Raw genomic sequence first — 26,094 nt, 5'->3', positions numbered from 1 at the left:
AGGCCTGATGTGTAATTAATTAATTGATATTAAGTTTATTGAAGCATAATGAATTTTCAGGGACATTATTTTTTCGATTTACTATTAAGAGTCAAGAGGACAGTGTTCACGGTTAACAACGATGAGTATAATTGATGAGTATAAGTGATAAACCGACATATTGCACAAAGTATATAATTGGTACCAATCTAAACTGAGGGGCAAAAGAAGTATACCTTGTTTGTTTTTTAATGTAATTGAAAATTGAAAAAAAATGTTGGTAAATTTGATTATGGCTATTTAACCATCACTCTTGCCTGCAAACGTTTGTAAAAAGTATTCTGTGGCTGGGAAATGTTATGGAAAAAATAAATAGGTTCAATGAAAACTGGGGTTAGAAATGAATTTGCAACCACATAACTCCTACCATGTTTGACATGCAAATTTATGCAGAAAAAAGCATATTTATTGACTTTCCAACATAAGGGGAAGTTACCCATCAATAGTTGTGTATTATTCGATACTTTTTTTAATGAAAAAAGGTTTAAATTTTTATTTTTTTTTTAAATAAAACCATCTAGATGTATTCTTTAAGTGCTGGCAAGGCGCCTGTACAGTCCCATGTTTATGTACTATATACTTTTGCAAACTTAATATATCGTCAGTTGAAAATCAGCCATATGATAAGGTCAAGTGAGAGGTATAGTTTCTTTTGCCCCTCCGTGTAGTCTCGAACGGAGGAAGTAAATACTATGAAAAGAAACAAAACAAAGAGTAAACTGACCTTTCACAAATCGTTCAACCTATTAGTTTGCCTTGACCTAAATGATTCCTGTCATGGACACAGCGTGGCGTATGTAATAGAATGGCGTCTGGGTTACTACCCTGAATTAATAGGATTCCCTATTACCTTCCAAAGCATCCACATTAAAAAGGACCCAATATGCTGTAAGACTAAATTTATCTTTAAACGAAGTATATATAGTGTTTATTCAGCTGAAAAACACACGGGAAACTTGCTTTAAGTCGATCAAATGATAGGAGAGAGCTGCTGTTGCCGCATCCTATCACCCTTTCATCGTTTTATATTAGCTGTCCTCTACTGGGATGTGTGTGTGTGTGTGTGTGTGTGTGTGTGTGTATGTGTGTGTGTGTGTGTGTGTGTGTGTGTGTGTGTGTGTGTGTGTGTGTGTGAAAATGTTCTGTAAATCCACGGTGCATTGGCAAACCTTTCTATCGTACAGAGATGATTGTTCTGTATATGTCCTGAGTTTAATTGTGCTTTGATTTCCCAAAACAATTGTTTGCCTCCTTTTGGATTTTATCGAAACAAATAAATTGTCCGAGAAAATTTTGAAATAATATTTATGCTTCAAACTGTTGAAAATTATAAGTTTGCCTGCGACAATACATCGTTGCAAGATGCCTTTTTGAACAAATAAATATGCAGGTTCACAGTTTTAATCAAACAATATCTGGTTCTTCAGCTGTAGCTGAATAAACTTTAGTCTGCGTAGAAAATCCCGGTGCCTTAGTCTATAAACCGAAAAAAGTGGCGTTTGTTACCACGGGTGATAAAAGAAAAAGGCAGTGGATTTTGTGCTGTGATGTGTAAGTAAGTGCAATGGGCTTTTTCCGATCATTATGTTCAGCAAACAAATATTTCCACCCCTCAAACTACCCATTGCTTTACCCACAGGAACGCTGGGGTGCATTGTATTTACCCCGAAACACTGAACTATAACGGTTCTTCCCAGGCGCTGTGCACTAATTTACTTGGATACCTCTGTGCAGTGCATCAATCAACAGTGGCGGGTTGCTGTACGGAATGGCCCATTGAGATACCGTCTCAAGATCTAATCAAGCTCAAATTAAGTCTTCGATATATGTCTCGGTGTATATAAATAATGGCATACCGGCCCACACAGAATGGGAAAACACCCATCCCCATTTAATTCATTAATACTTAATGGCGCTTACACTGGAGTTCACGTTCGACATTCCACGAATCATTTGTCAAAGGTTTCTCAATATCCCCATTTTAATATCATGCACTGTTGCTTCCGTCTTCTGCCATCAGTATTTCACCATTTTTAACGCGAACGTTGGCAGAGATCGGCACGTGACGATAAACGAGAATAATTAAGGCACTGCGTTTTTTCTCGTTGAAGCGAATACCGTACGGAACCCCGTCGGGGACATCAGCAAAGTAATCGTGTGAGGACGACATAATAAATCGTGCACGAGTTATTATGTCCCTAACTGGGCTCTGTAACATGACAACCCGTTAGGACAATCATCAATGAAAGAAACCTCATTAGACTTTAATTCAAATAATATTGTCTTACAATTTCATGGCACAAGACGGATGGGGAAAATTGGATTTGTTTGAGCAGTTTTCGGTCACTGTTTCAAGACGTTAATATTTTCTCTGTGGAAGGGGCGCCAAACGATTTGTTTTCACAACAAAAGAATATGTATTGTATATATCTTAAACTTTAATGGAACACAACTTGTGGTTGATCGAACAAACATTTCATTTTTATTGACACAGAATATGTCTTCGGTCACTGCGCCGAGACGTCTGTAGCGACCATAATAGGGATAAACAGTTCACAATTTTGTAAAACCCCATTTACTGCACTAATGCTTCTGGTTAACTCCAAAACGTATGGCGGGTGAATTTGCGGAATGTGATTGAGTGTATATTTTTGTGTGGAAACAAACTAAACATGCAAAATAGACGGTCCCTAATTACCCCCTTTCCATGACCTGCTTACCCCGGGTTGACATGGGCAGTCCAGGATGACGTTAACGTGAGTGGGTGAGTGAGTTGGGTTTTAACGCCGCTTTTAACAGTATATCAGTCATATCGCGGCGTGTCAGCTTAATGTGGGAGGAAAGACCGAAGTGGTGCAGGTCTCAGACGTTTACCACATCAGTGAAACCCACGACTACGGGTATTTTGCTGACAAACCTAGAAATATAATCGGGGCGAACCGGGATTCGAACCAACAATCATAGGTTTCTGCCGTGCCCAGGGGACGCGACACTGCACAGCGAACCGCGGTGCCTTAGACACTGAGACACTGAGAGGCCTCATGGGAAACTGAGGCATTGACTGGGAAAATGTGTTCAGCTGACAAGCATTAACAAATTAAATTGGCAAATGAAAGCGGTATTTGATCGACTTGAACAAAAGATGCCAATTTGACCGCGTCAAGTATTCCTTTCATGGGAGAAATGACAACGATAGATGTATGACTTCCCTGTTTTCGGTGACACGACCCATGAAATGAAGTAACGGTTATTTTTGAACAAACAATTCAAACAGTTTATTTATGGTAAACTTTCCACAAAGTCACCACACTTATAGAATATATATTATATTCAATATTCCGTGCCTGGAACTTATTGTGAGGCCTGGTTAATAGGACTATAACGACTGGACAATATGTACGAAGTACTCAGCAAACACCTTTCGAGGTAAAAAACGAAACGTTTTATTTACTACTCAAAAGAGTGGCTACAGTCAGTCTGCTAATGCATGGCAGATTAACTGTAAACAACTAAAAAATATCGAGTGTTCTTCCTTTGAGTAGTAAACTAAACGTTTAGAGAGCCAAGAACCCAACCTCTATGCATCGAGTCACGTTAATATCGAGTGTTCTTCCTTTGAGTAGTAAACTAAACGTTTAGAGAGCCAAGAACCCAACCTCAATGCATCGAGTCACGTTAATATCGAGTGTTCTTCCTTTGAGTAGTAAACTAAACGTTTAGAGAGCCAAGAACCCAACCTCTATGCATCGAGTCACGTTAATATCGAGTGTTCTTCCTTTGAGTAGTTAACTAAACGTTTAGAGAGCCAAGAACCCAACCTCTATGCATCGAGTCACGTTAATATCGAGTGTTCTTCCTTTGAGTAGTAAACTAAACGTTTAGAGAGCCAAGAACCCAACCTCTATGCATCGAGTCACGTTAATATCGAGTGTTCTTCCTTTGAGTAGTAAACTAAACGTTTAGAGAGCCAAGAACTCAACCTCTATGCATCGAGTCACGTTAATGTGTGCTGTAATCCGGACAACAAATAAAGTTGCGAGAGGGGAGGTTTCGAGATTGATTTTTGTTTGTTTGTTTGTTTGTTGTTTAACGCCGGTCTGTAAATAACTGAGTCTGGACCAGACAATCCAGTAATTGACATCATGAGCATCGATCCACGCAATGATAGATATTGATGTACATATATGGAACGACAACATCGCAGTTTCTCCAAAGTTAGACCATCATACTCATGTTAAAATAGAATTTTTATACACATCTTAAAATAGATTTTTGGGGGATGCACAATACGATTTATCTTAAGACTTTGCTAAATTTAGATGCTCTAGTCATGCTTTAATGATAGAAATGAGTCGACAGTATAATATTAACAGAAATTTAAGATATTGTCCATTTAGAATAGTATTAATAGTTGAATCAGAATATCACTTTTGACCCCAATGTCCATTCTGTGCGTGTATAAGAGAGTGTATATTTGTGTTCATCCAAACCAGCAAAAGCTTAAAATGCTGTTCTCCAACTCATATGACATTTGTTGAAAATTGCCTTTTCTGAATGTTGTTTTTAATTAAAAGGACTGATACAATTGTTCTGGTACTTATCTTAAGATCCATGAAGATCCGGGCCAGAATAGGTCTTCAGCAACCCATGCTTGCCGTGAAAGGGCGACTATGCTTGTCGTAAGAGGCGATTAACGGGATTGGGTGGTCAGGCTCACTGACTTGGTTGAAGCATGTCATCGATCCCAAATGCGTAGATCGATGCTCATGATGTCAATCACTGTTGGTCTGGTCCAGACTCGATTATTTACAGATCGCCGTCATACAGCTGGAATATTGCTGAGTGCGGCGTTAACATCAAACCAATCAACCAACCACTGTCCTTTATGCATCTCGTAAAAAACATCCGCTTGGCCCAAAGACTTGCTCCTGCATTCGTGACCAACTCGTGTTATTCCGGGACAAGCCGAATAGCGACTCGTGCCCATCTCGTAGCCATTTTTGCGACCGGGTTCCGTCTTAGCGCAAACGGGCATAGCTAAAACAATTGTCAATTCATTGCGTAATGGTTCACATATATTTCCCCATATATTATATATATTTCAGATGCAATTTAAAGCACATCGCGAGGTGCGGAATTATACAGTATGATTGAACACATTTAACTGTGTCTTGGGTATAAGTTTAGATGCAAGACATATGAAAAATCAAAAATTATTTCCGAGGGATTCTTTGACGAAGTACTTGAAATCATACGCACATTCTGATTGGTTTGTCGTATTTTCGCACATAACATTCATCGATAGGGGGACGAGTCTTCTTGCAGGTTACGGAAAGGGGCGAGTGGTGACGAATGTTGCTCCTGTTCAACTATTAGAAAAGACGCTAACTAAAAACCTCCAAATTCAGCCTTCTTGTAACATTACGTTCACCGTCAGTATATATTGCTTGACTGTGTGGACTATGCAATCGCAAGGGATTCACATTATCAAAGCGTAAATCCGATCTCTTTTCCCGTGTCAGCGGGCATCTCATCTTAAATTACTTGAAAGAAATTGGTCTGTATAATAAATTTAAAATATGTATGTGAATAATTAAATGCTTGTTTTTAAATTTGGAGTGATGCTATTATCAACTGACATTATCGAAGGCTCTGTCCAGGGGGGTTAAAGTATCGTAAAATTATTGTCCCCCTGTGTGACACGTAATCCTATCATAATCAATGCAACTATCATCAACAAGTGTTTTTTAGCCAACTCATTGACGAGTATTTTTTAATATTGGCTAGCATTGTGCACAACCACCAGAGGCTAAAGTGATGGTGTAAACCCTGCTGGGGTTTCATGCAGGAAGCAGAGGTACCGTTAGTCCCCATGATCTTCAGCCAGGTGTCCAAGCTTTTGTTACTAGTAGTCTATAGCCCGTGTTTTAAACTGTATAAATGATATCGTTGTGCCCATATATGTTTGATGAAATTGTTTTGAAATATAAGTTTGCATTTTTTACTCACTTATGAAAATATTAACTTGGTTTCGGGGCTATACCGTTAGTGCCCATGATCCCTAGCATGGTGGCCTTGCTTTGGTTACTGGTGGCATGTAGTACGTCTCTTTTTTTTTAAAAAACAAACTGTATACATGATATTGTTCTGCTCAAATATGTTTCATAAATTGTTTTTGAATATTACTTTGCATAAATTACTTTGTTTATCTGAACACCACCTCCCTACATGTGTATACCGTGCCCATGTTTCACCATAAGGTCCCACCGGAAACACTATCATCCGTATTTGTATACTACTCAAAAGAAGATAAAGAAGTGTCGATGTTTACGCTATGCTGTACCTATTTCTAAAAAAACGCGAAAGAAGTGACATGGAAGAAGAGCAATTTTTATTTTTTTTTTAAATATCTTTATTTTTTCAGCATATGAATAAGTGAGTGAGTGAGTTAAAATTTAACGTCGCATCAGCATAATTTCAGCCACATAGCGACGGGAACAAATTGATAATTATGTATACAGTTGAGTCATGAATAGAATGTTATATTTTAAAGCATATTCGTCAAACATATTGTATCATAACATTATTTTTTACAGCTGTTTAAAACACGGGCTATAAGCCACCGGCAACCAAAGCTAGGCCAACTCGCTGGGGATAATGGGGACTTACAGCGCTTCAACTTCCTGCATGATACCCAGCAGGATTTACGTCATCACGTTAGCTACTAGTGGTTGTGCACAATACTAGCCAATATAAAAAAATCATCAGCAATGAGTTGGCTTAAACACACTGGTTGATGACAGTTACATTGATTATGATAGGAATGACGTGTCTCACAGGACAATAATTTTACGGTACTTTAACCTCCCGGGTAGTCTTCAGTCATCTTTGTTGATAAAAAACATCACGCCGAATTTAAAAACAAGACATTTGTTATTCAAATGCATATTTAAAATTTATGATGCAGACCAATGTCCTTCAATAAGCTAAGAATGAGATTACACGGGCCAAAACATCTTTCAGATTTACTGTTTAGTAATTTGAATGCCTTGTGATTGCAAAGTCAACGCAGTTAAGCAAAGTATGCGGTGAACCCTTCATCACAAGGAATACACGACCTGGATAAACCGACTGTGGCCAATACAACATCCTCGCAAAACGACCTCATGTCTTGACTGACAGCCCAAGTAGGTATGACCGATTGTTGGTTTAAATTCGTTAAGTTTATTGATTCTACCTGGGTGTGCCGTGTATAGCTCGGTTGCTGGTTTGAAACCACTGTACGGGATCGGGAGTGGAAATAACGGTTTTTCAAAAGTTGCTTTAGCTGCAGCATTGGCTTTTGAGTTACCTGTTGTGCCTACATGACTTGGCAACCAGCAAAAGATGATGTCACATTGGCCAGTAGAAAGATCATTACATAGTTCTAAAATGTCCAGGATTATAAACTGAAATGACGTGCCTAAAGGCAAGATAATGAATCTGAATACATGATAGATTGAGGGATAGATGTTCAGGCAAATGTGAAGTGATGGGTGTTTGTTGGTCCGACCACACCATCCTTCTTTACGGTAAATCGTTTGACAGCTGTGACGGACTGTTCTTCAAGTTCCTTGGCAATTTCATCTTCTGTCACGACAGACAGGTAGCGCGCTCTGTCACGGACAATGACCCTATATGAATTCAGTGTCTTGTGCACTGAGACAGCAACCTTGACATTGTCAAACTCTTTTAATTTGAGCAGATTGACAGATTTCTGTCTCCGTGCACATTCTACAAGGAGAGAGACAGATCTGAGTTTTGTGACATTTGTAACCTCTCCACAGATACCAAGCAAGTTCATAATTTGATACATATATAATATACATTTAGAGTTAATTTATTTTCTAATGCAAAATGTTTGGGCGAAATAGTGTTTGCACAGGGCTTAACATGACCAGCCGAATGACAGAATCTGTCCCTTTCTACCACCCGTCTGGACATAGTTAGGGTCGAAGTGGTGTGTTGGACTAAGGAACACTATTGACTCCCTTCCTCTCCCGACACAGGGACGCAACCCACGGCAATCTCATTAAAATCAGATCTTATTTCTCCCTACCGCTAAACAGAGATCTCAGGACATCCCATTACGGGTCACGTCAGAACGACCTTTCGCGGATTTTGACCGACCAATGAAATGACTGACAAGAAATCGACATTAGCCAATCAGAAGGCAGCTTTCTCGAGCTTTACGACACTAGTTTCAAACTGGCGACTACGCTTGGAAACATATCTTGACGTATTCTCGATTAAAACCCGTAACTGTCGTTCGGAATACCCCGTCATTTCGTGGTTGCATGATTAGAAAACAAATTCCGACTGTCACTTTCATGATCTGGTAAACGACGCTCTGATTGGTTGGATGAAAGGTCGTTCTGACGTGCCCCTTAATGGGATGTCCTCAGATCTTTGTTTAGCGATAGCGAGAACTAAGATCTGATTTTAATAAGATTGCAACCCACGGCAAACAGGTTGCCCAATTTGGGCAATAGGGTGCTGGGGATACATTCTAGCCCAGGTCCCCTCGGAGTTTTATTAATAAGACCGCCTCCGCGGTCACACACATAACACACACACACACGTTACAATACACGTTCCTGATAAAAAAAATAACAACCTTGAACCCGACCTTAAATCCCATTTCACCCCACCTCTGTCGCTATATGGCCGAAATAATGCCGATGCGACTTTAAATTTAAACTCTTTCACTCACCCCACCTCTTTATTAATAATTAGGTTAATATGGACATATTGATAGCCTAGTCATAATACAGAGGCTGTACGCTCATTAAAGGGAGATAAAACCCACTGTTCCAATGTAAATCTGTCAGTGACGCAAGAGTTTCCTTCAACAATTTCACAGACCGCCTTCGTGGTCTAATGGTAGAGCGTCCGCCCGGAGAGCGGAAAGTCCGGGGTTCGATCCCCACCCGCGTCATACCAAAAGACGTTAAAAGATGGTACTTGTTGTTACCCTGTCTGGCGCTCGGCATTAAGGGGCTAAAACAAGGACTGGTCGGCTCGGAGTCAGTAAACTGTGTCTGAGCGGGGTATTCATGTTAAACTGCGGCATGGTATCTCAGTGTGCTAGCACTATAAATCGCCATCAGTCCGGACTAGTACAGGTAGCCATACACACATACACGTGCATGCACGTCGCTATATAAGTGCAATAATCTTGGACGCGACCTTAAACCCCATTTCACCTCACCTCAACAATTTCATACCTTAAGGCTTGATTACAGCTGGTTACATATAATGAGTGATATGAATATATTTTTTGCCACACGAGACGAGCTCGACAAGACGTACACACTTCAGAAGCAATTCTGCCCTTCCACTGTTTTCCCCAAACCTGCTCGCGAGTCTTCACATATGATCCAATACTATGTGTGGCAGACGTGATGTTGTCATGGGAACAGGATCGCGTTAAAATTGACAACATGCGAACTTTCTACTAAGTATCTTCGGTGATCAAGAATGTTCGCAAGAAAAGAAATACTCAGCTCCTGGTATCAGCAAAAACGATACAATAGAAGAACAAAGGGATGTTGAGAACTTGATCTTTTTTTTTAAGACGATGCTTGGAGCTCCAAACAGTTTTGCTTCAAAGGGGAGATAACTCTAATGTGATATACTAATAGTACACAAACAGAGGACACATATATGATTTAAAAAATTGAAACCAAAGTTCGGGTTAATGGTGATTCATTTGCTATTGTCTAAAGAATATGTTCATTCTGCGGGACTGCATGTGACTATTTTAACAACGTAAATATGTCACGTATTTTCATTTGTGGGAGTGGGTGGTTAAACGCCACATTCGGCAATATTCCTGCTATATGACGGCGGCCTGTAAATAATCCATCCTGGACCAGACAAACCAGTGACTGATATTGTGAGCAACGAGCCACGCTGTCGGGGTAGGATGACACGCCATGAACCAGCCCAGTCATCGAGCCTAACCTCCCGATCCACCAAGTCGCCTGTAACGACCAGCGCATGTGTAGCGTGGGACCAATTCTAACCAGAAGTCCCCACTCGTGGTGATTCTAGTGAAGCTCCACGTCTTCACCTAGTCTGCTGACACTGCCTCCCAACCTACAGTCGGAAACTATCAACACTGAGGCTGACAACCCATAGATGGTCGGCAAACTGACTCCTGAGAGTTTCCAGGGCTTCGAACCTGCCCCCAACTAAGTGAGTGAGTGAATTGGGTTTAACGCCGCTTTTAACAGTATTCCAGTTATATCACGGCGTGTCAGCTTAATGTGGGAGGAAAGCCCGAAGTGATGCATGTCTCAGACGTTTACCACTTCGATGAAACCTACGAGCACGGGCATGGTGCTGACAAAGCTAGAAACATAATCGGGGCGAAACGAGATTCGAATCCACAATCATAGGTTTCTGGTGGCACAAGGGACGCAACTCTGCACAGCGAATCGCGGCGCCTTAGACGACTGGGCCACCCGTGCCCCCGCCCCCCAACTGAAGCATGTGCTGTCTTCGTGACTTAGCTCGAAATGTGCCTCTTGTCACCCAGCAGTGAATGGGTATCCGGTAGGATGAGATGCCTCACAGGCAGCTTACCTTGTATAATCCCCAAGAAGCTGAGAAAGAAAATCGAGTGCACAGGGTATTATTGACCGGGGCAATAATGTATGGCTTTGGGCGCGCTTTTGGAAGTGGATTTTTGCGCATTATAAATATGCACACTCATATTTCTATCAACTCATCACGCCGCCATCCGTCACAATACATATCACTTCTGAAGTTGACAATCTGGTTTGCCACTAAATTAGTTTTGAAACGATCCAATAAATCAACAGAGTTTTTAATCAAATAAAAACCCGTGTTTACACCGGAGATCTGTCAGACTCCAAGGACTAGCGGAGCTCGCTTGAAGAATCCAATTAAACACAGCTGTAACCGATCAAGATATTAATGCTAGTGATGGCGGCTGTAGCCGCCTCCAGCGCTCAGTAAGTGTTCGTGTTATGGGATTACGGAGACCCGGGTAGAGACACAGGGATTGAGGCCGACCCTGCCCTCTGATTATGGAAACATGCACAGACACAGTGATAGAAAGTCGAAACAAGCTGATAATGTGTACAGGCATTATGGCGAGACAAGGTAAACATGGACAGTAGCATAACTTGATAAATGAAAAGAGTGCGTGAGTATGGTTTTACGCCGCTTTTAGCAATATCCCAGCTATATCATGGCGCGGATACCGGAAATGGCCCTCACACGCTGTACCCATGTGGGGAATGCAGTGCCACCCCCGGGGGGGGGGGGGGGGGGGGGGGCAACTCTGGATCTTTTATAGAAAACAGCTTTATTTGAATCATGAAAATACAAGCTGGAGACAAGTGATACTTGTACAAATATTTGCCCCCCGTCAAAAACAAGTTAACTACGGCCTTGGAATGGAACCCTGGCATTCGGCGTGACGAGCGTACTTTTTAACCACGAGGCTACCCCGCAGACACATGTTTAGAAAGAACAAATAAACCTTAGCGCCTAGCCTTATACACACGGCGGTCTGCAAATATTCGAATCTGGACAAAACAGCAGTGATTGATTTAATGAGCAACGATGACACGCTATCAACCAAGTCACGGGGGATGGCCATCCAATCCATTAAGTCGCATCATCGACCGGTAAGGGTGCTTGGAATCAAGGGGGATATAGACTGTAACTGTAAACAAACAGACTAAATCTGATCCAATTTGGTATATTTTAGAGATCGACCTTTCACATTTTGTTAATTCAATTAAAAACAGTGATGTTTGTTTGTTTGTTGTTTAATGCCGCACTCAGCAATATTCCAGCTATAAGACGGTGGTCTGTCAATGATCCGAGTCTGGACCAGACAGTCCAATGATTGACATCATGAGCATCGATCCATGTATTTGGGATGCGATGACACGTATCAACCAAGCCAGCGAGTCTGACCACCTCAATGCGGGATTAAACAAACAAACAATCAAAAACAAATATCATATTTCAGTAAGGTGATATTTGAGCTTATGGGAAGTCTTAAAAACTTAAATATTTAAACCTCTTACTATTGCAGAGTCATCTACAAACGTTGAAGTTGAGTATTGATTATAATGTCTTACATTAATCATTTTTGCATCATAATTTGTCATATTATATTTTTAAAAACCTGAATGTTCGTTGTTAATGTGATGAAGAGAGCTGAGTACCCACACAAGATATCAGTTCACTTCATAAACCATTTCTAGGGAACATCAATCAGCAGATCTAGATTACCAGTCCTGACGTCTTCGCCAAATCTGAAGCTACTCAGTATCCTCATACGCGATTCATCTTGTTCTTTCTGGGCCTTATTACCTTTCTGATTATCAAGAAGTTTTTTCAAACATTTTGAAATGGTCTTCCATTTTTGCAGATAAAAAATGTTGATGGATCTCTCTTGTGCTCGATAGGAGGATGAGAAGACGCCAAAAACACGAAAACATCAGTCGGGCGGACGACTGCCGAGGGTCGGTTACAAAGATGGAGTGTAGCTCGGGAACACCTGCACGTTGTTGATCGTTCAACAGACAAGCACATTACTCCAACACTACCGGGAGAGGTGGTGGGTTGTGCAAAAAGAAAATATCCATGAAAGACTGATCCGGTTAACCTTTGTCATAGTATATCGCAGAACATGTTCTTGGTTCTTTGTGTGTCAAATCAAATGAAGCAACAGGTCCAGATTTGAAGGAAACTCAACTACTGCATCAGGCGTTCTTGAGAGATATGGATCGGGTTAATGTACGACAAACATGCTTAATGCAAGACAAACATGCTTAATGCAAGACAAACATGCTTGATATGGATAAATGTATTTTCCAAAGACTGACACGATTAGTCAGTATTTCTGACGTCTGACAAGGTGAAGACATATTTCTGACAAAATAAAGAAATATTGCTGAAGGATTGACAATGTGGGAATTTGTTTCTGACGAAGTTGTTAAGATAATATCATTTATAAAGAGGACAATATAAGGGAGTGCTTCTGACAAAGTTGAAGTATTTCTGAAATAGAGTGGGGCAGGATACAACGCTCGACTCTTCGCGAACACCTGGTATCATCACTATTTATAAATAAATGCTCATGATAAGCCTGAATTGGACAATCGACACAGATTTTTTCAGAGATTTCTTATGATTATGGGAAGGGTTTTTGGCTCTTTTATTGACAATATATTGTGAGTGAGTGAGTGAGTGAGTGAGTTGGTGAGTGAGTGGGTGAGTGAGTGAGTGAGTGAGTGAGTGGGTGAGTTTAACCACGCTTTGAACAGTATTCCAGTTATATCACGGCGTGTCAGATTACAATGTAATTTGGAAGGAAGAACTAAATGATGCAGGTCTGAGACGGTTACCACTACGGGTTTGGTGCTACCAAACCTTAGAAACGTAATTGGGGCGAACGGGGATTCGAACACACAATCATAAGTTTCTGGCGTGCACAGCGAATCTGACAATATAAAGAAGTATCTCTGACAATATAAAGAAGCATTTCTGAAATAACACGATTACATTTTTTGTGACAAAAAGTACATACCCCCGAAAAATACACAATGTTGCCAAGATGAAGAAGTATCTCTGTCAAGTATGTAAAGTCGACGTACTGTTTTTGATGAAGAAGGATTTCTGCCAAGTCTTTCAAGAAGAAAAACGTATCTGACTGCACTTTGACTATGTTATACAATCAGCAACCTTGTGTATCATTTGTTTCCATTTAAGATGCACCAAAGAAACTTCCGTCGTTTTTAGAGCTGCTCATTCATTGTTGTGGTCTGTCCTGCCTATAACTTTAATCAGAAAATATTCTGCAGACATCACGTAACTGCTCTTCATCCATATAAAGTGTCCAGCTTCGTGGTTGTAAGAATGTTATGTCAGGACGTCTGTCGGTGTAGCAGAGCAATTAATTTAAGCCAATTCAGTGTTTCGTGAGCTTTGAATCAGAGCACGCATGGCCCAAAGCTTTAAGAGCTTCAAAAAGAAACCTTACCCATGTGTATTGAGAAAAAGAAAATTGCATGTAATTGATACAATTACGTAATTTTTGCATGGCCATTCCATCAGAGAAATTACAACAAAAAAGCATCTCTCTTATGTTCTGCGAGTGTGCAAGCACTGCGCTGAAAGTTGCACCTCAGCGATGGGGGGGGGGGGGGGGGGGGGGGGGGAGGGTTGACCGGTGGGCGTACAAAGTTTCCTGCAGCCGAACCGTAAACTTGTAGCAATGGCGCAAAGGGCAAATAACCTTTGTCAAATACAGGGGATGAGCTTTCAGCTTGTCTGAAAGTAAAAAACATATTTCCGTGATGGTGGATAAGAATCAAACGCATTTCAGGGCATTCTGCAACGCTTTTATGACCATCCTTCTTTCGGATAGGAAAGCAACTTTTTGTTCTGTTCGTCAAATTCAGCTAAAACCCGGTTCCGGGTTACACGCATGGCACACCCGTTGGTCACGCGTGTTCAACGGGTGCTCAACGCGGGGAGCATGCGTGTACCATGCGTTTTCAACGCGTGTACGGAGAATGTCTAGACAGTAACGTCGCCCTCAGCAGGCTAATTATAGGGGTTCGGGGATGCAATGGCGCCCTGGGACTGAAGAAAGGATTGGTTTGTTGGTCACAGAGTAGTGAGTGAGTAAGTTGGGCTTAATGTCGCTTTGAACAGTATTCCATATCACGATGTGTCCGCTCGATGTGGGAGGAAAGCCCGAAGTGATGCAGGTCTCAGTTGTTTACCACATTCGTGAAACCCACGTGCACCTGTATGGTGCAGACAAACGTAGAAAAATCATCAGAGCAAACCGGGATTTGAATCTACAAACAGGTGTCTGGCGTGCCCAAGGGACGCAATGCTGCACAGCGAATCTAGACGGCTGGGAAAACCGTGCCCCTCTGAGGGCAGACTCAAGTCACGCGGGCAACGACATTCTAGTATTTAGAACTCGCCATGATGTTGAATATTGCTAAAAGCTTGGTAGACGTGAACACACTCATTCGCCGAAGTCCACACACAGGACAGAATCCATATGGCGGTGATTCGTTAAAATGCTGGAGGGTATTTAATGTATGGGTAACCCTTTTAACGCTCAGTAGAATACTTAAAACACTGGGATTACGATCGGATGAGAGCAAGGTGAAACAGGACCAGCATTGCCTATTGGCAAGATTAATCCTTCTATTGTCACCTTAGTTCTAATGGGGCAAGCGATTGATTCGCCTAGTTTGAGAATCTTTTTATCTGCTCGCATATGTTTGTGATATTTCTTTCATTTAAACTTGTTTGGTTTTTTTGTAGTTAATCGCCCCACTCAGCAAGCAATATTCCAGCTATATGATGGCGGTCTAAAATAATTTAGTCTGGACCAGACAATCCAGTGATTGACATCATGAGCATCGATCTACGCAATTGGGATACTATGACATGCATCAACCAAGTCAGCGATCCTTTATCGGTAAGCATGGGTTGCTGAAGACCTATTCTAACCCGGGTCTTCACGGGTCTCTTTCATTTAAACAATCCGCACACAACACAACACAACACAACACAACACACAGAACGTCACTTGGTGACAGAGCACCACGCCTGAGACGTTGATGTAAAAAGTGCTGATTTCTTTCCACTTCTCACGGGGTGCAACCATTATTTAAAAGACTCCCAGGTGTTAAGATTGACAAGGATCTCCAGACCTTCACGTTGTTTTGCACGGGAATGAAAAGACAACCAAAGTTTTTCAAAATCAATTACAGTTGAATAAAAACAACATGGATCATATCATACAGCGTTCTTTTTCATCCAAGAATCTGATTACCTGATAAAATGGCCTCTCGTGACAAACACGAAATACCAAAGACTGCCCGTGAATTCCCAAGTCTCTTGTTGGTTGGTTGGTTGGTTGGTTGGTTGGTTTTTTGTTAAAGCCTCACTCAGCAATATTCCAGCTATATGACGGCGGTCTGTAAATAATCGAGTCTGGACCAGACAATCCAGTGGTTGATATCATGAGCATCGATCCACGCACATGGGATCGATTACATGCATCAACCAAGTCAGCGTGCCTGACAACCCGATCCCGTTAGTCGCCTTTTACGACAAGCATAGTCACCTTTTACGGCAAGCGTGGGTTGCTGGAGACCTATTCTACCCCGGAATCTTCACGGGTCCAAAGTCTCTTGTAAAATGTAAAACTGCCACTCTGATCAATGACACAATGTCTGTTCGTATTGCTTCTCTGTGCGTCTATATGATTTCGATGCGCCCTCAACCCCTCCTCGAATGATTTTTGGGTGGAACTATTCTACTCCTTTAAGGGTTATATCATGGTCGAATTCACCAATCATAGCGAGTGAGTGAGTGAGTGAGTTTGGTTTTACGCCGCTGTCTAAGATGTTTTACTTATGGTGAAACCAAAGAGCACGGGTATGGTGCTGACATCAGAAGTGTGGCGCCTCAGACGAATGGGCCACCGTCGACCCCTTCAAAATTATTTCTAAAATGATATATTCCAGTGGTAATAGAGAAGGACATTTCGAAGAGAAAATCTACCATGACACACACCAGCCGTCTCCCGAACTTTAAGGGCAAACCAATTGATGCATTGTGTCCATGTTGGTGCGAACTCCGCGAAGAGCGACGTCCAGGTGATGAAGTGCACGACCAAGAATGTAAGACAAAGACTCCCTGCCTGCCGTGTGAGAGGTGTGATGCAGTGTCCAGGCGGGATACCAGAGACAGCCTGTCACTGATGGTCGGCCTTGTGCTTTCACTGATGGTCGGCCTTGTGCTTTCACTGATGGTCGGCCTTGTGCTTTCCCTGATGGTCGGCCTTGTGCTTTCACTGATGGTCGGCCTTGTGCTTTGACTGAAGGTCGGCCTTGTGCTTTCACTGATGGTCGGCCTTGTGCTTTCACTGATGGTCGGCCTTGTGCTTTCACTGATGGTCGGCCTTGTGCTTTCACTGATGGTCGGCCTTGTGCTTTCACTGAAGGTCGGCCTTGTGCTTTCACTGATGGTCGGCCTTGTGCTTTCACTGATGGTCGGCCTTGTGCTTTCCCTGATGGTCGGCCTTGTGCTTTCCCTGATGGTCTGCCTTGTGCTTTCCCTGATGGTCGGCCTTGTGCCTTCCCTGATGATCAGTCTTGTGCTTTCACTGATGGTCGGCCTTGTGCTTTCACTGATGGTCGGCCTTGTGCTTTCACTGAAGGTCGGCCTTGTGCTTTCACTGATGGTCGGCCTTGTGCTTTCACTGATGGTCGGCCCTGTGCTTTCACTGATGGTCGGCCTTGTGCTTTCACTGACGGTCGGCCATGTGCTTTCACTGATGGTGGGCCATGTGCTTTCACTGATGGTCGGCCTTGTGCTTTCACTTATGGTCGGCCATGTGCTTTCCCTGATGGTCGGCCTTGTGCTTTCCCTGATGGTCGGCCTTGTGCTTTCCCTGATGGTCGGCCTTGTGCTTTCACTGATGGTCGGCCATGTGCTTTCCCTGATGGTCGGCCATGTGCTTTCCCTGATGGTCGGCCTTGTGCTTTCACTGATGGTCGGCCATGTGCTTTCCCTGATGGTCGGCCATGTGCTTTCCCTGATGGTCGGCCTTGTGCTTTCACTGATGGTCGGCCTTGTGCTTTCAAGGATGCTCGGCCTTGTGCTTTCACTAATGATCGGCCTTGTGCTTTCACTGAAGGTCGGCCTTGTGCTTTCACTGATGGTCGTCCTTGTGCTTTCACTGATGTTCGGCCTTGTGCTTTCACTGATGGTCGGCCTTGTGCTTTCACTGATGGTCGGCCCTGTGCTTTCACTGATGGTCGGCCTTGTGCTTTCACTGATGGTCGGCCTTTTGCTTTCACTGAAGGTCGGCCTTGTGCTTTCACTGATGGTCGGCCTTGTACTTTCACTGATGGTCGGCCTTGTGCTTTCACTGATAGTCGGCCTTGTGCTTTCACTCATGGTCGGCCTTGTGCTTTCACTCATGGTCGGCCTTGTGCTCAACTTCCACTATCGCAAACACTACTCCTTCAACTTCTACCAATACTACCACTTCCACCATTACAACTTTGACTACTACCAACACTAACCACTGCCACTACCTCCGGGTAGAGAGTAGGTCTTCAGCAACCCATGCTTGCCGTGAAAGGCGACTGTGCTTGTCGTAACGGACTAACGGGATTATGTGGTCAGGACCGCTGACTTGGTTGATGCATGTCATCATATCTCAATTGCGTGGATCGATCCTTTTGATGTCAACCACTGGATTGTCTTGTCCACACTCGATTATTTACAGACCGGCGTCACATAGCTGAGTGTGGCGTTAAACAACAAACAAACTACCAAAGAATTTACTACCATTTCGGTCATTGATTATGAGTGAGTTGGGTTTAAAGCCGCTTTGAACAGTATTGCAGTTACATCATTGCATGTCAGCTAAATGAGGAAGGAAAGCCCTAAGTGATGCAGGTCTCAGACACTTCCCACTCTGATTTGGTTGGTTGGTTGGTTTGTTGTTTAACGCCGCACTCAGCAATATTCCAGCTATATGAAGGCGGTCTGTAAATAATCGAGACTGGACCAGACAATCCAGTGATTAATATCATGAGCATCGATCCATGCAATTGGGATCGATGACATGCATCGACCAAGTCAGCGAGTCTGACCACCCGATACCGTTAGACGCCTCTTACAATAAGCATAGTCACCTTTTACAGCAAGCATGGGTTGCTGAAAACCTATTCTACCTTACCACTCTGACGTGCCCCGTAATTGCTTATGAACACGTTAGTACCTACTCACGTTTAAGGGCTAGAAGATGTGACTACGGGCTACGGGCTACGTGCGTGTTTACATGCTGTTAACATCTCTGATAAGATTTCCCAAACAACCAAAACAGACAATGCTAAATACAATAATCCTAATCACCGAAACCCCTCACAAATGCCACTCTAATCGATATGCCATCATGGAAATCAATAATCATAAATACACCAACACGATTTTCTTATAGCTGATAGAATATCCGCTAATTTTTGTAAAACTTTGACGACATTCTGTTCGTATTCGCATATCGATTGTTGTCAATAATCTTACTCAAGTAACGTTCTCAGTTCTTCTGTGTCTAACAAATAGGCTGGTATTTCTTGGCAACATGTATCTAGTGAGTGAAATTAAACGTCACATCGGCAATATTTCAGCCATATCGTGACGAAACAGTTATAATCATTATATTTTGATTTAATAAAAAGCTGTCAACGATGGACGGTAAGATAACTAGAGTATCGTAGTTAAAAGAATACATTTTCAATTAACAATACAATATAAAAATGGGCTAAAGATCACCAGCAACCAAAGTTAGGCCACCTCACGAGGGACCGCGGGGACTTCTGCTACCTGCACGGCTCCCCAACAGGATTTACATCAACCCTTCAGCTGCTGGTGATGGGATGCAATTAAGCCAACAGTTAAAATTAACAAATAAACTACGTTTAAAACCGAGGTAAGAATAAATGTACTTTGAATGATGTGGTCTTACATATCCTCTCAGGGTGACAATAATTTTACGCTACTTCAACCCCCTTTGACGATATAGCCACTATATCAATCTAAGTTACAAATTAAACATTACCAATATAAAATATAGCTATAAACATTACCAATATAAAATATAGCTATTTACATAATTCCAAATTTATCAATATGTTCGATTTCTTTTTAAAAAACTACAATTATATGCACTAGGTTTGTTTTTCATATTAAAAAATAGGCATCACCATAGTGACAAGGTACTATTAACCGCATGACAAGACCGTGGTGTAACCAGGGTTTCTTCATCCTCATCATTTCGTATTCGCTATAAATAAATAATCTACGATGAAATTCCACGACAAAATCCCATTCGTGTCAAACCAGCTCAATCAATAGCAGAAATCCTTTTCACATCATATTATTCTTTTGGGCTTAAGTTTCGTGTCTAGTTTCAGATTGTTTGTTGTTTAACGCCGCAGTCGGTAATATTCCAGCTATATGACGTCTGTCTGTAAATAATGGAGTCTGGACAAGACAATCCAGTGATTGATGTGACGAGCATCTATCCACGCAATTGGGATACGATGACATGCATCAACCAAGTCAGCGAGTCTGACCATCCGATCCCGTCAGTCTTCTCTTACAACAAGCAGGGTCGCTTTTTACGGTTGCTGAAGACCTATTCTGGCCCGGATCTTCACGTGCCTGAACATTCAACGAAGTCCACTGAGCCCAAATTATAAAAGATTATGGTTCCCAAGGCGTCATTTGCCAATAATCCTATTTGTAATATTCACTATGACTCTGGCGATGCTGCATGTTGTTTAACGCCGCAATTATAATTATTCCAGCCGTACTTCAAGTCTGGATCAGACAAGCCCGTGGTTGTTGGTTTGAGCAACTATCTGCACCGTTTCAATGCGGCTATGTGACAAAAATGAAGAACAAATGCGCCCACTTGACTGCCATCCTTGGGGTACAGGGCACCTGTTTGGCCCCGGACCCTGGTGATGACTTGTACTTTTCCAAGAAAACTACATACTCAGCAGATTTTGCTGCCACGCAAACACCACTGTTACAACCTCGCAGCTGTTTGCCGCATGGAAAAAATCAATACGATTTCCAAACTAGCTCATGGTTTGAGGTAAAACTATGCTGCATGAGATGATTCACCTTAGTTGTTTTTGTAAAACACGTGTGAGAGTGAGTAACTGAACATTATTTTACGCCAGGCATCACTATTCCGACAATATTAAAATATATACTACTCGAAAGAAGTTAAAGAACACTCGATGCTTTCATATTACTATAGTTAATCTGACATGGCGGACTAACTGTAGTAATATGAAAGAATCGAGTGGGCTTTAACTTCTTTTGAGTAGTATAATACAGTCAGGCCCAGAACGAACCAAGTGGGTGATAAAATGAGCAACTAAACACTTCGCTGAGATACAATCAAACAATACAGCTGTCTCAAGTTTTCAATTTTGTCAGTTATTACGTGTGGTTTGTTTGTTGTTCACCGCCGCACTCAGCAGTATTTCCGGCTATATGGTGGCGACCTGTAAATAATCGAGTCTGGGCTAGACAAACCAGTGATTTATAAAACGGGCTACGATCGTCACCGTCGGGGTAGTATGACACGTCATCAATCAAGTCATCGACCGCCCGACCCATGAAGTCGACACAGTGAAGCATAGGTTGCTGAGGACGACACGTCAGTTCCGTGCACCTGTTCTACTTTGCTAAGTCTTGGATTATTTTGAATAGGTTTTTGTTTAACGCCACAGCAATAATTCATCTATAAGACGGAGGTCTATAAATAATCTAGTCTTGACCAGACTATCCAGTGATTGACATCATAATCATCGATCTACGCAATTAGGATACGATAACATGCGTCAACCAAGTCAGCGAGCCTTACAACCGATCCCTTTAGTCGCCTCTTACGACAAGCATGGGTTTCTGATAAACAGTTCTAACCCGGATCTTTACAGAGTCGTAATGAATTCCATGAGAAGAGTCGTAAATTAGTATGAATAGCATAGTTTACAGCTGAAACGCAACACACTGTTAAATTACCATATAATTCCGTTTCTTTGATCCGTCAGTGCGTACCAATGGTTTCAATTCTTTATTCATTTACATGTGTAGGCCAGCGGCCCATGGTACAATATTTGGTCCATCATTAACATTTATAGGCTTAGTGTTTGGAGTCTGACATTCATAGCATGGTATATAAAAGTTACAACATTTCTAATAACAGTTTCATTGTTTACCGCCATAAGCATATTGAATTTAGCAAGAGTAGGATGTACAAAATACTTCTGTGGTAGATACTTGAGACGAAGTTCATCATAAGCGTTACAAATTAATAAAAAATGATATTCATTCTCGACATATCTTTGATTGCAACTATTGCACAATCTGTGCTCTCGGGGAGTAGTAACGTATCTACCAGTCTCAATGTGGAGAGTATGGGAGCTACATGCACTAACCAAGTCAGCGAGCCAGACCACCCGATCCCGTTAGTCGCCTTTTACGACAAGCACAGTCACCTTTTACGGCAAGCATGGGTTGCTGAAGACCTGTTCTACCCCGGAATCTTCACGCGTCAGAAGTTGTAATGAAACGATCAGAAGCGTTCACCCTAATGAGAACTAAAAACATTTCAACATTACTTTGGACTCGTGACAACAACATATGCGTATACGAACGACTAAAATATGTCCAAAATGTTGATTAGGGTAATCTCCACGTCGCGTGGTTTTAGTGTGTGTTTTTTGCCTAATATATGAAGATAAGCAAGTATTTACGGAATATCATTGTGGCCATTACATTAATATTTTTATCTTGAATATTTAAGATGCTACCTTGAAAATGCAAGTTATTATATTGCAACAGTCAGCTCAAAGCAAAAAAGTGGTGCCTTGGGAAGTTCATTTGCTGAATTCAGTTTATCTTGATTTTGTAACTAAGTACCTTGAATTTCCAAGATAATGGCGAAATATGTCACAGTGGTAATGGTCTTCTGTAAGTATTTGACCCAAGCTACAATTACCAAATGTTGATACAGCCAGAGTTGTTTGTTTGTTGTGTAACGCCGCACTCAGCAGTATTCCAGCTGCAGGACGGCGGTCTGTAAGTAATCGAGTCTGGACAAGACAATCCAGTGATTGACAACGTGAGCATCGATCCATGCAATTGGGATACGATGACATGCATCAACCATGTCAGCGAGCCTGACCACCCGATCCGTCACGATATGGCTGAAATACTGCCGATGTGACGTTAAATATTAACTCACTCACTCACCACCCGATCCCGTTAGTCGCCTTTTACGGCAGGCCTTGGTTGCTGATGACTTATTCTATCCCGGATCTTCACGGGTCGGAAATGGAAGAAGAGTTCTTCATACATACACCGCGAATATAAAACAGGGACTACGGTACAGAATGTTAACGGAAATGCAAAACAGGATAAGAAATAACGATATTGTTCTGTATATCTCTCGTTACAGACAGTTACACTTTTAAGAGATCAAAATGTGCACGGCCAGACAAGACATTGAGTGAGTGAGTTGGGTTTAACGCCGCTTTTACAGTATTCCAGTTTTGTATCGCGGCGTGTCAGCTTAATGAGGGAGGAAAGCCCGAAGTGATGCAGGTCTCAGACATTTACCACTTCGATGAAACCCACGGGCACGGGTTTGGAGCTGACAAACCTAGAAACATAATCGGGGTAAACCGGGATTCGAACCCACAATCATAGGTTTCTGGCGTGCCCAAGGGATGCAACTCTGCACAGCGAATCGCGGCGACTCAAACGACTGGGCCACCCGTGCCCCGACATTGAGCCTTTACGACATAGCTGTATTGTTTGGCAACAAACATACTCAGACAATTACAAACAAAACACCTTTTATTACCTACTCCCTTGATCAGTCTAAATGTATCTCCGATGTGCTCAACTGTTGTTTTTCGAAGAAAACACTTACCTCGCAATGCGCTCACTTTTTAACACTGTACCGGGTTGCACGAGGATATTGTGTCCATCGCAAATCTTCAGATGTTTATTTCAGCGTCACGAGATACATGGATATTTCAACGTCCTCATGGAATAGACCAATAGCGTGTTTGTTCTTCGTGCTCCTCGTGCGGTATAGCCTGTATGTATGTCATGCCATTGCAGCACGGATATCTTGAGTCCCTCGTGCAATGTAACCGGTGCGCCTAATCTATTTCACTCTGCCGCTACAGATGCATGGATTCTTGTTCCTCGAGCAGTAGATATGGTTATTGTATCATTGTTTGGACAGAATACCAGATGCCTCTTGGTGATCTGTATAAGTAGATGTTGTGAAGACTGCCTGATCGATATATTTATCTCCACCGAATCTTGAGGTTAACGGTGTATCATTTCCTGCATATAGAGAAAGGAACCATCCACACCGAGGAACATTTGTCGTTCAATTAATACACAATTCCGCAGTCATCAAAAGGGGATTACATGAAGCCGTTTTTCATTAGCCCCCAAATCCTGAGAACACCCATGTTAATTCCTGTAGAACTCGAGCGTGATTTTGATTGAACCTTCTTTTAAGAATGGCCAAACGGTTCCCCTGTATCTTTAAGTATCCAAGAATCGTAGAACGTCCATATCTTCACCAAATAACATAACATATGACTGAAAAATCGTCATTTCCTGGTAGGCGTAATGCCCGCGTCTTTGCAAGTTCTTTTTTTTAATTATAACTCCTTATGATCCCAGCGAAAATAAATAAGACGTCTCACCTTGACACTTTGACGGACACTGCAATCACGAGAACCGACTGTGTCATCAAAAGTTTACTTCATATATACCGGATGTCGATTATTATTCCGTTCGTATCTCCGTCTTTCGGCTACCTTGTCATGTCCTATTGAAATCTGTCATTTCATCATCTCAAAAGCTTTTAAACCGTTCATGTTATAGTTAAAGAAGACGGCCATTCACCATAGAGCTTTATCATTTGCCCATTAACGCTTCTCTCAACACTCGCATCCCTGCGAGGATCTCTGGACGGCGATAGAGGGCGTTGTGTGCGAGAGGCAGACGACTATTGATCTTAAGGAAGGGTGCTCGGTTGCTGAGCCAGTCGCGAGCGCAGCATTAATTGGCTGCGCAGGGGGATTTCCTTTGTCGTGGCTTTAATCGTCATATTCTGATATGGCTTTAACCAACGATCTGTCATCAACGGTGTATAAGTAGCCGGAGGTATACCCATCTCACCTGGAGACTGGACAATGGCGAATGTTGTGCTCTGCGCAAGGCAACATCTTAAAGAGCTCACCTGATAGTGGTACCGGTTTCTGATGGTTGTTTTCTTGACAAAACCTTTGACAAAAAGGCATCAGTGCTGATATATAAGTCACCCGCTGACGCAGGTATTACTCCATAAGGTGAAGGTTTTAAAAAGATAAATTTCGCAGCTACACGAACGGTGTTTGCAATTCTAAAATTTAATAAAACATTATCACACAATCACAGTATCTTGTTAGTTTGAAGATACCGAGACAGAAGATAAAAACATTGTTGCACGCAATATCTGACACAGATCATTCGTGATTTAGCAAAACCGTAAACATAATAGAGAGTGAATGTGTTTAACGACCTTTTGAATGGTATTTTTGTTGTATCATGGTGTGTCGAGTGATTTAGATCGCTGTACATAAGTTTTATCATTTTGGCGCATGACACCAACGAGCACGGGTTTGGTGCTGACAACCATCCAAGGTTGATAATCGATGGAAAACTGGTATTCGACCCCCGCGGTCAGTGCATCCTTGCACGGTTAAGGGACATAACTCAACCAATTTCGTCGCCTAAGCCCTCTGGTACTCATCTCCTGTCTGGCGTCGAAGAGACAGGGTCTAGAGATGTTACGGTCTTCAGCAACCCATGCTTGCCGTAACATGCGACGGTGCTTGTCGTAAGAGGCAACAAACGTGATCGGTTGGTCCAGTCTCGATCATTTACAGACCGCCGTCTTATAGCTGGAATATTGCCGAGTGCGGCGTTAAACAACAAAGAAACACTCCTACAATATTTGGGGAGGTGTTACTCATTCAAATATCCATTGGATTAACAACCTAGCGTATGTAGTTGCTTCCTTGCAACATTAAGCTGAAACACCGTTGTGACATATATTTTTTTAAATTACTAAAACAGCATTCAAAAACTCAGCCACAATTTCCTTCAATAAATAAGATTGCTTTGGGAATAATGAATTTCAGAGACCCATCCCCTCCCCAAAAAAACCAAGTCTTGCACTTTAGAGGATTGATATGCGGTGATCACGTTGCCTAGATCCAGCCCGACAGAACTGCTTTGTGCTTGGAATACTGAGCAATGGGATATTCCTTGTAACTGCAAATATCTACTTAATTGAGCTTTGTAAGCTAATTTGTAACCAGCAAT

The 26,094-nt window shown here is 42.1% G+C and overlaps 2 protein-coding genes across 2 annotated transcripts in view; both read right to left on the bottom strand.

Annotated features, from left to right (window-relative positions):
* Nucleotides 1-24,681, bottom strand: part of LOC124141078 (leucine-rich repeat-containing G-protein coupled receptor 5-like) — a 152,765-nt gene extending 128,084 nt beyond the window's left edge. The window contains exon 1 of the mRNA XM_046508973.2: nucleotides 23,633-24,681. The gene's annotated coding sequence lies outside the window, so the exon portion shown is untranslated. The remainder of the gene's footprint in view (nucleotides 1-23,632) is intronic.
* On the bottom strand, nucleotides 7,553-18,090 carry LOC125374824 (mucin-2-like). Its single transcript, XM_048386487.1, has 2 exons — nucleotides 16,809-18,090; nucleotides 7,553-7,812 (listed from the first exon to the last, which is right to left on the bottom strand). Exons 1-2 carry the CDS (start codon nucleotides 18,088-18,090, stop codon nucleotides 7,553-7,555), a joined length of 1,542 nt encoding a protein of 513 aa, XP_048242444.1.
* Nucleotides 24,682-26,094: the final 1,413 nt, after the last annotated feature.

This window comes from Haliotis rufescens, unplaced genomic scaffold (assembly GCF_023055435.1).
Source record: "Haliotis rufescens isolate VD_foot unplaced genomic scaffold, xgHalRufe1.0.p SCAF_6, whole genome shotgun sequence".
NCBI lineage: Eukaryota > Metazoa > Mollusca > Gastropoda > Lepetellida > Haliotidae > Haliotis > Haliotis rufescens.
The sequence above is the reverse complement of the archived record's forward strand: the minus strand, read 5'-3'. Positions and strand labels throughout refer to the sequence as shown.

What these genes read in the sequence shown, in the direction of transcription:
- LOC125374824 (XM_048386487.1), bottom strand. Translation starts at nt 18,090, where the DNA reads ATGAGTGAAAGCACAAGGCCGACCATGAGTGAAAGCACAAGGCCGACT. An exon ending in TGCATCACACCTCTCACACG is followed by an intron (nt 7,813 to 16,808) that starts GCAGGCAGGGAG and finishes CTCTCCTTGTAG; the next exon opens with AATGTGCACGGAGACAGAAA.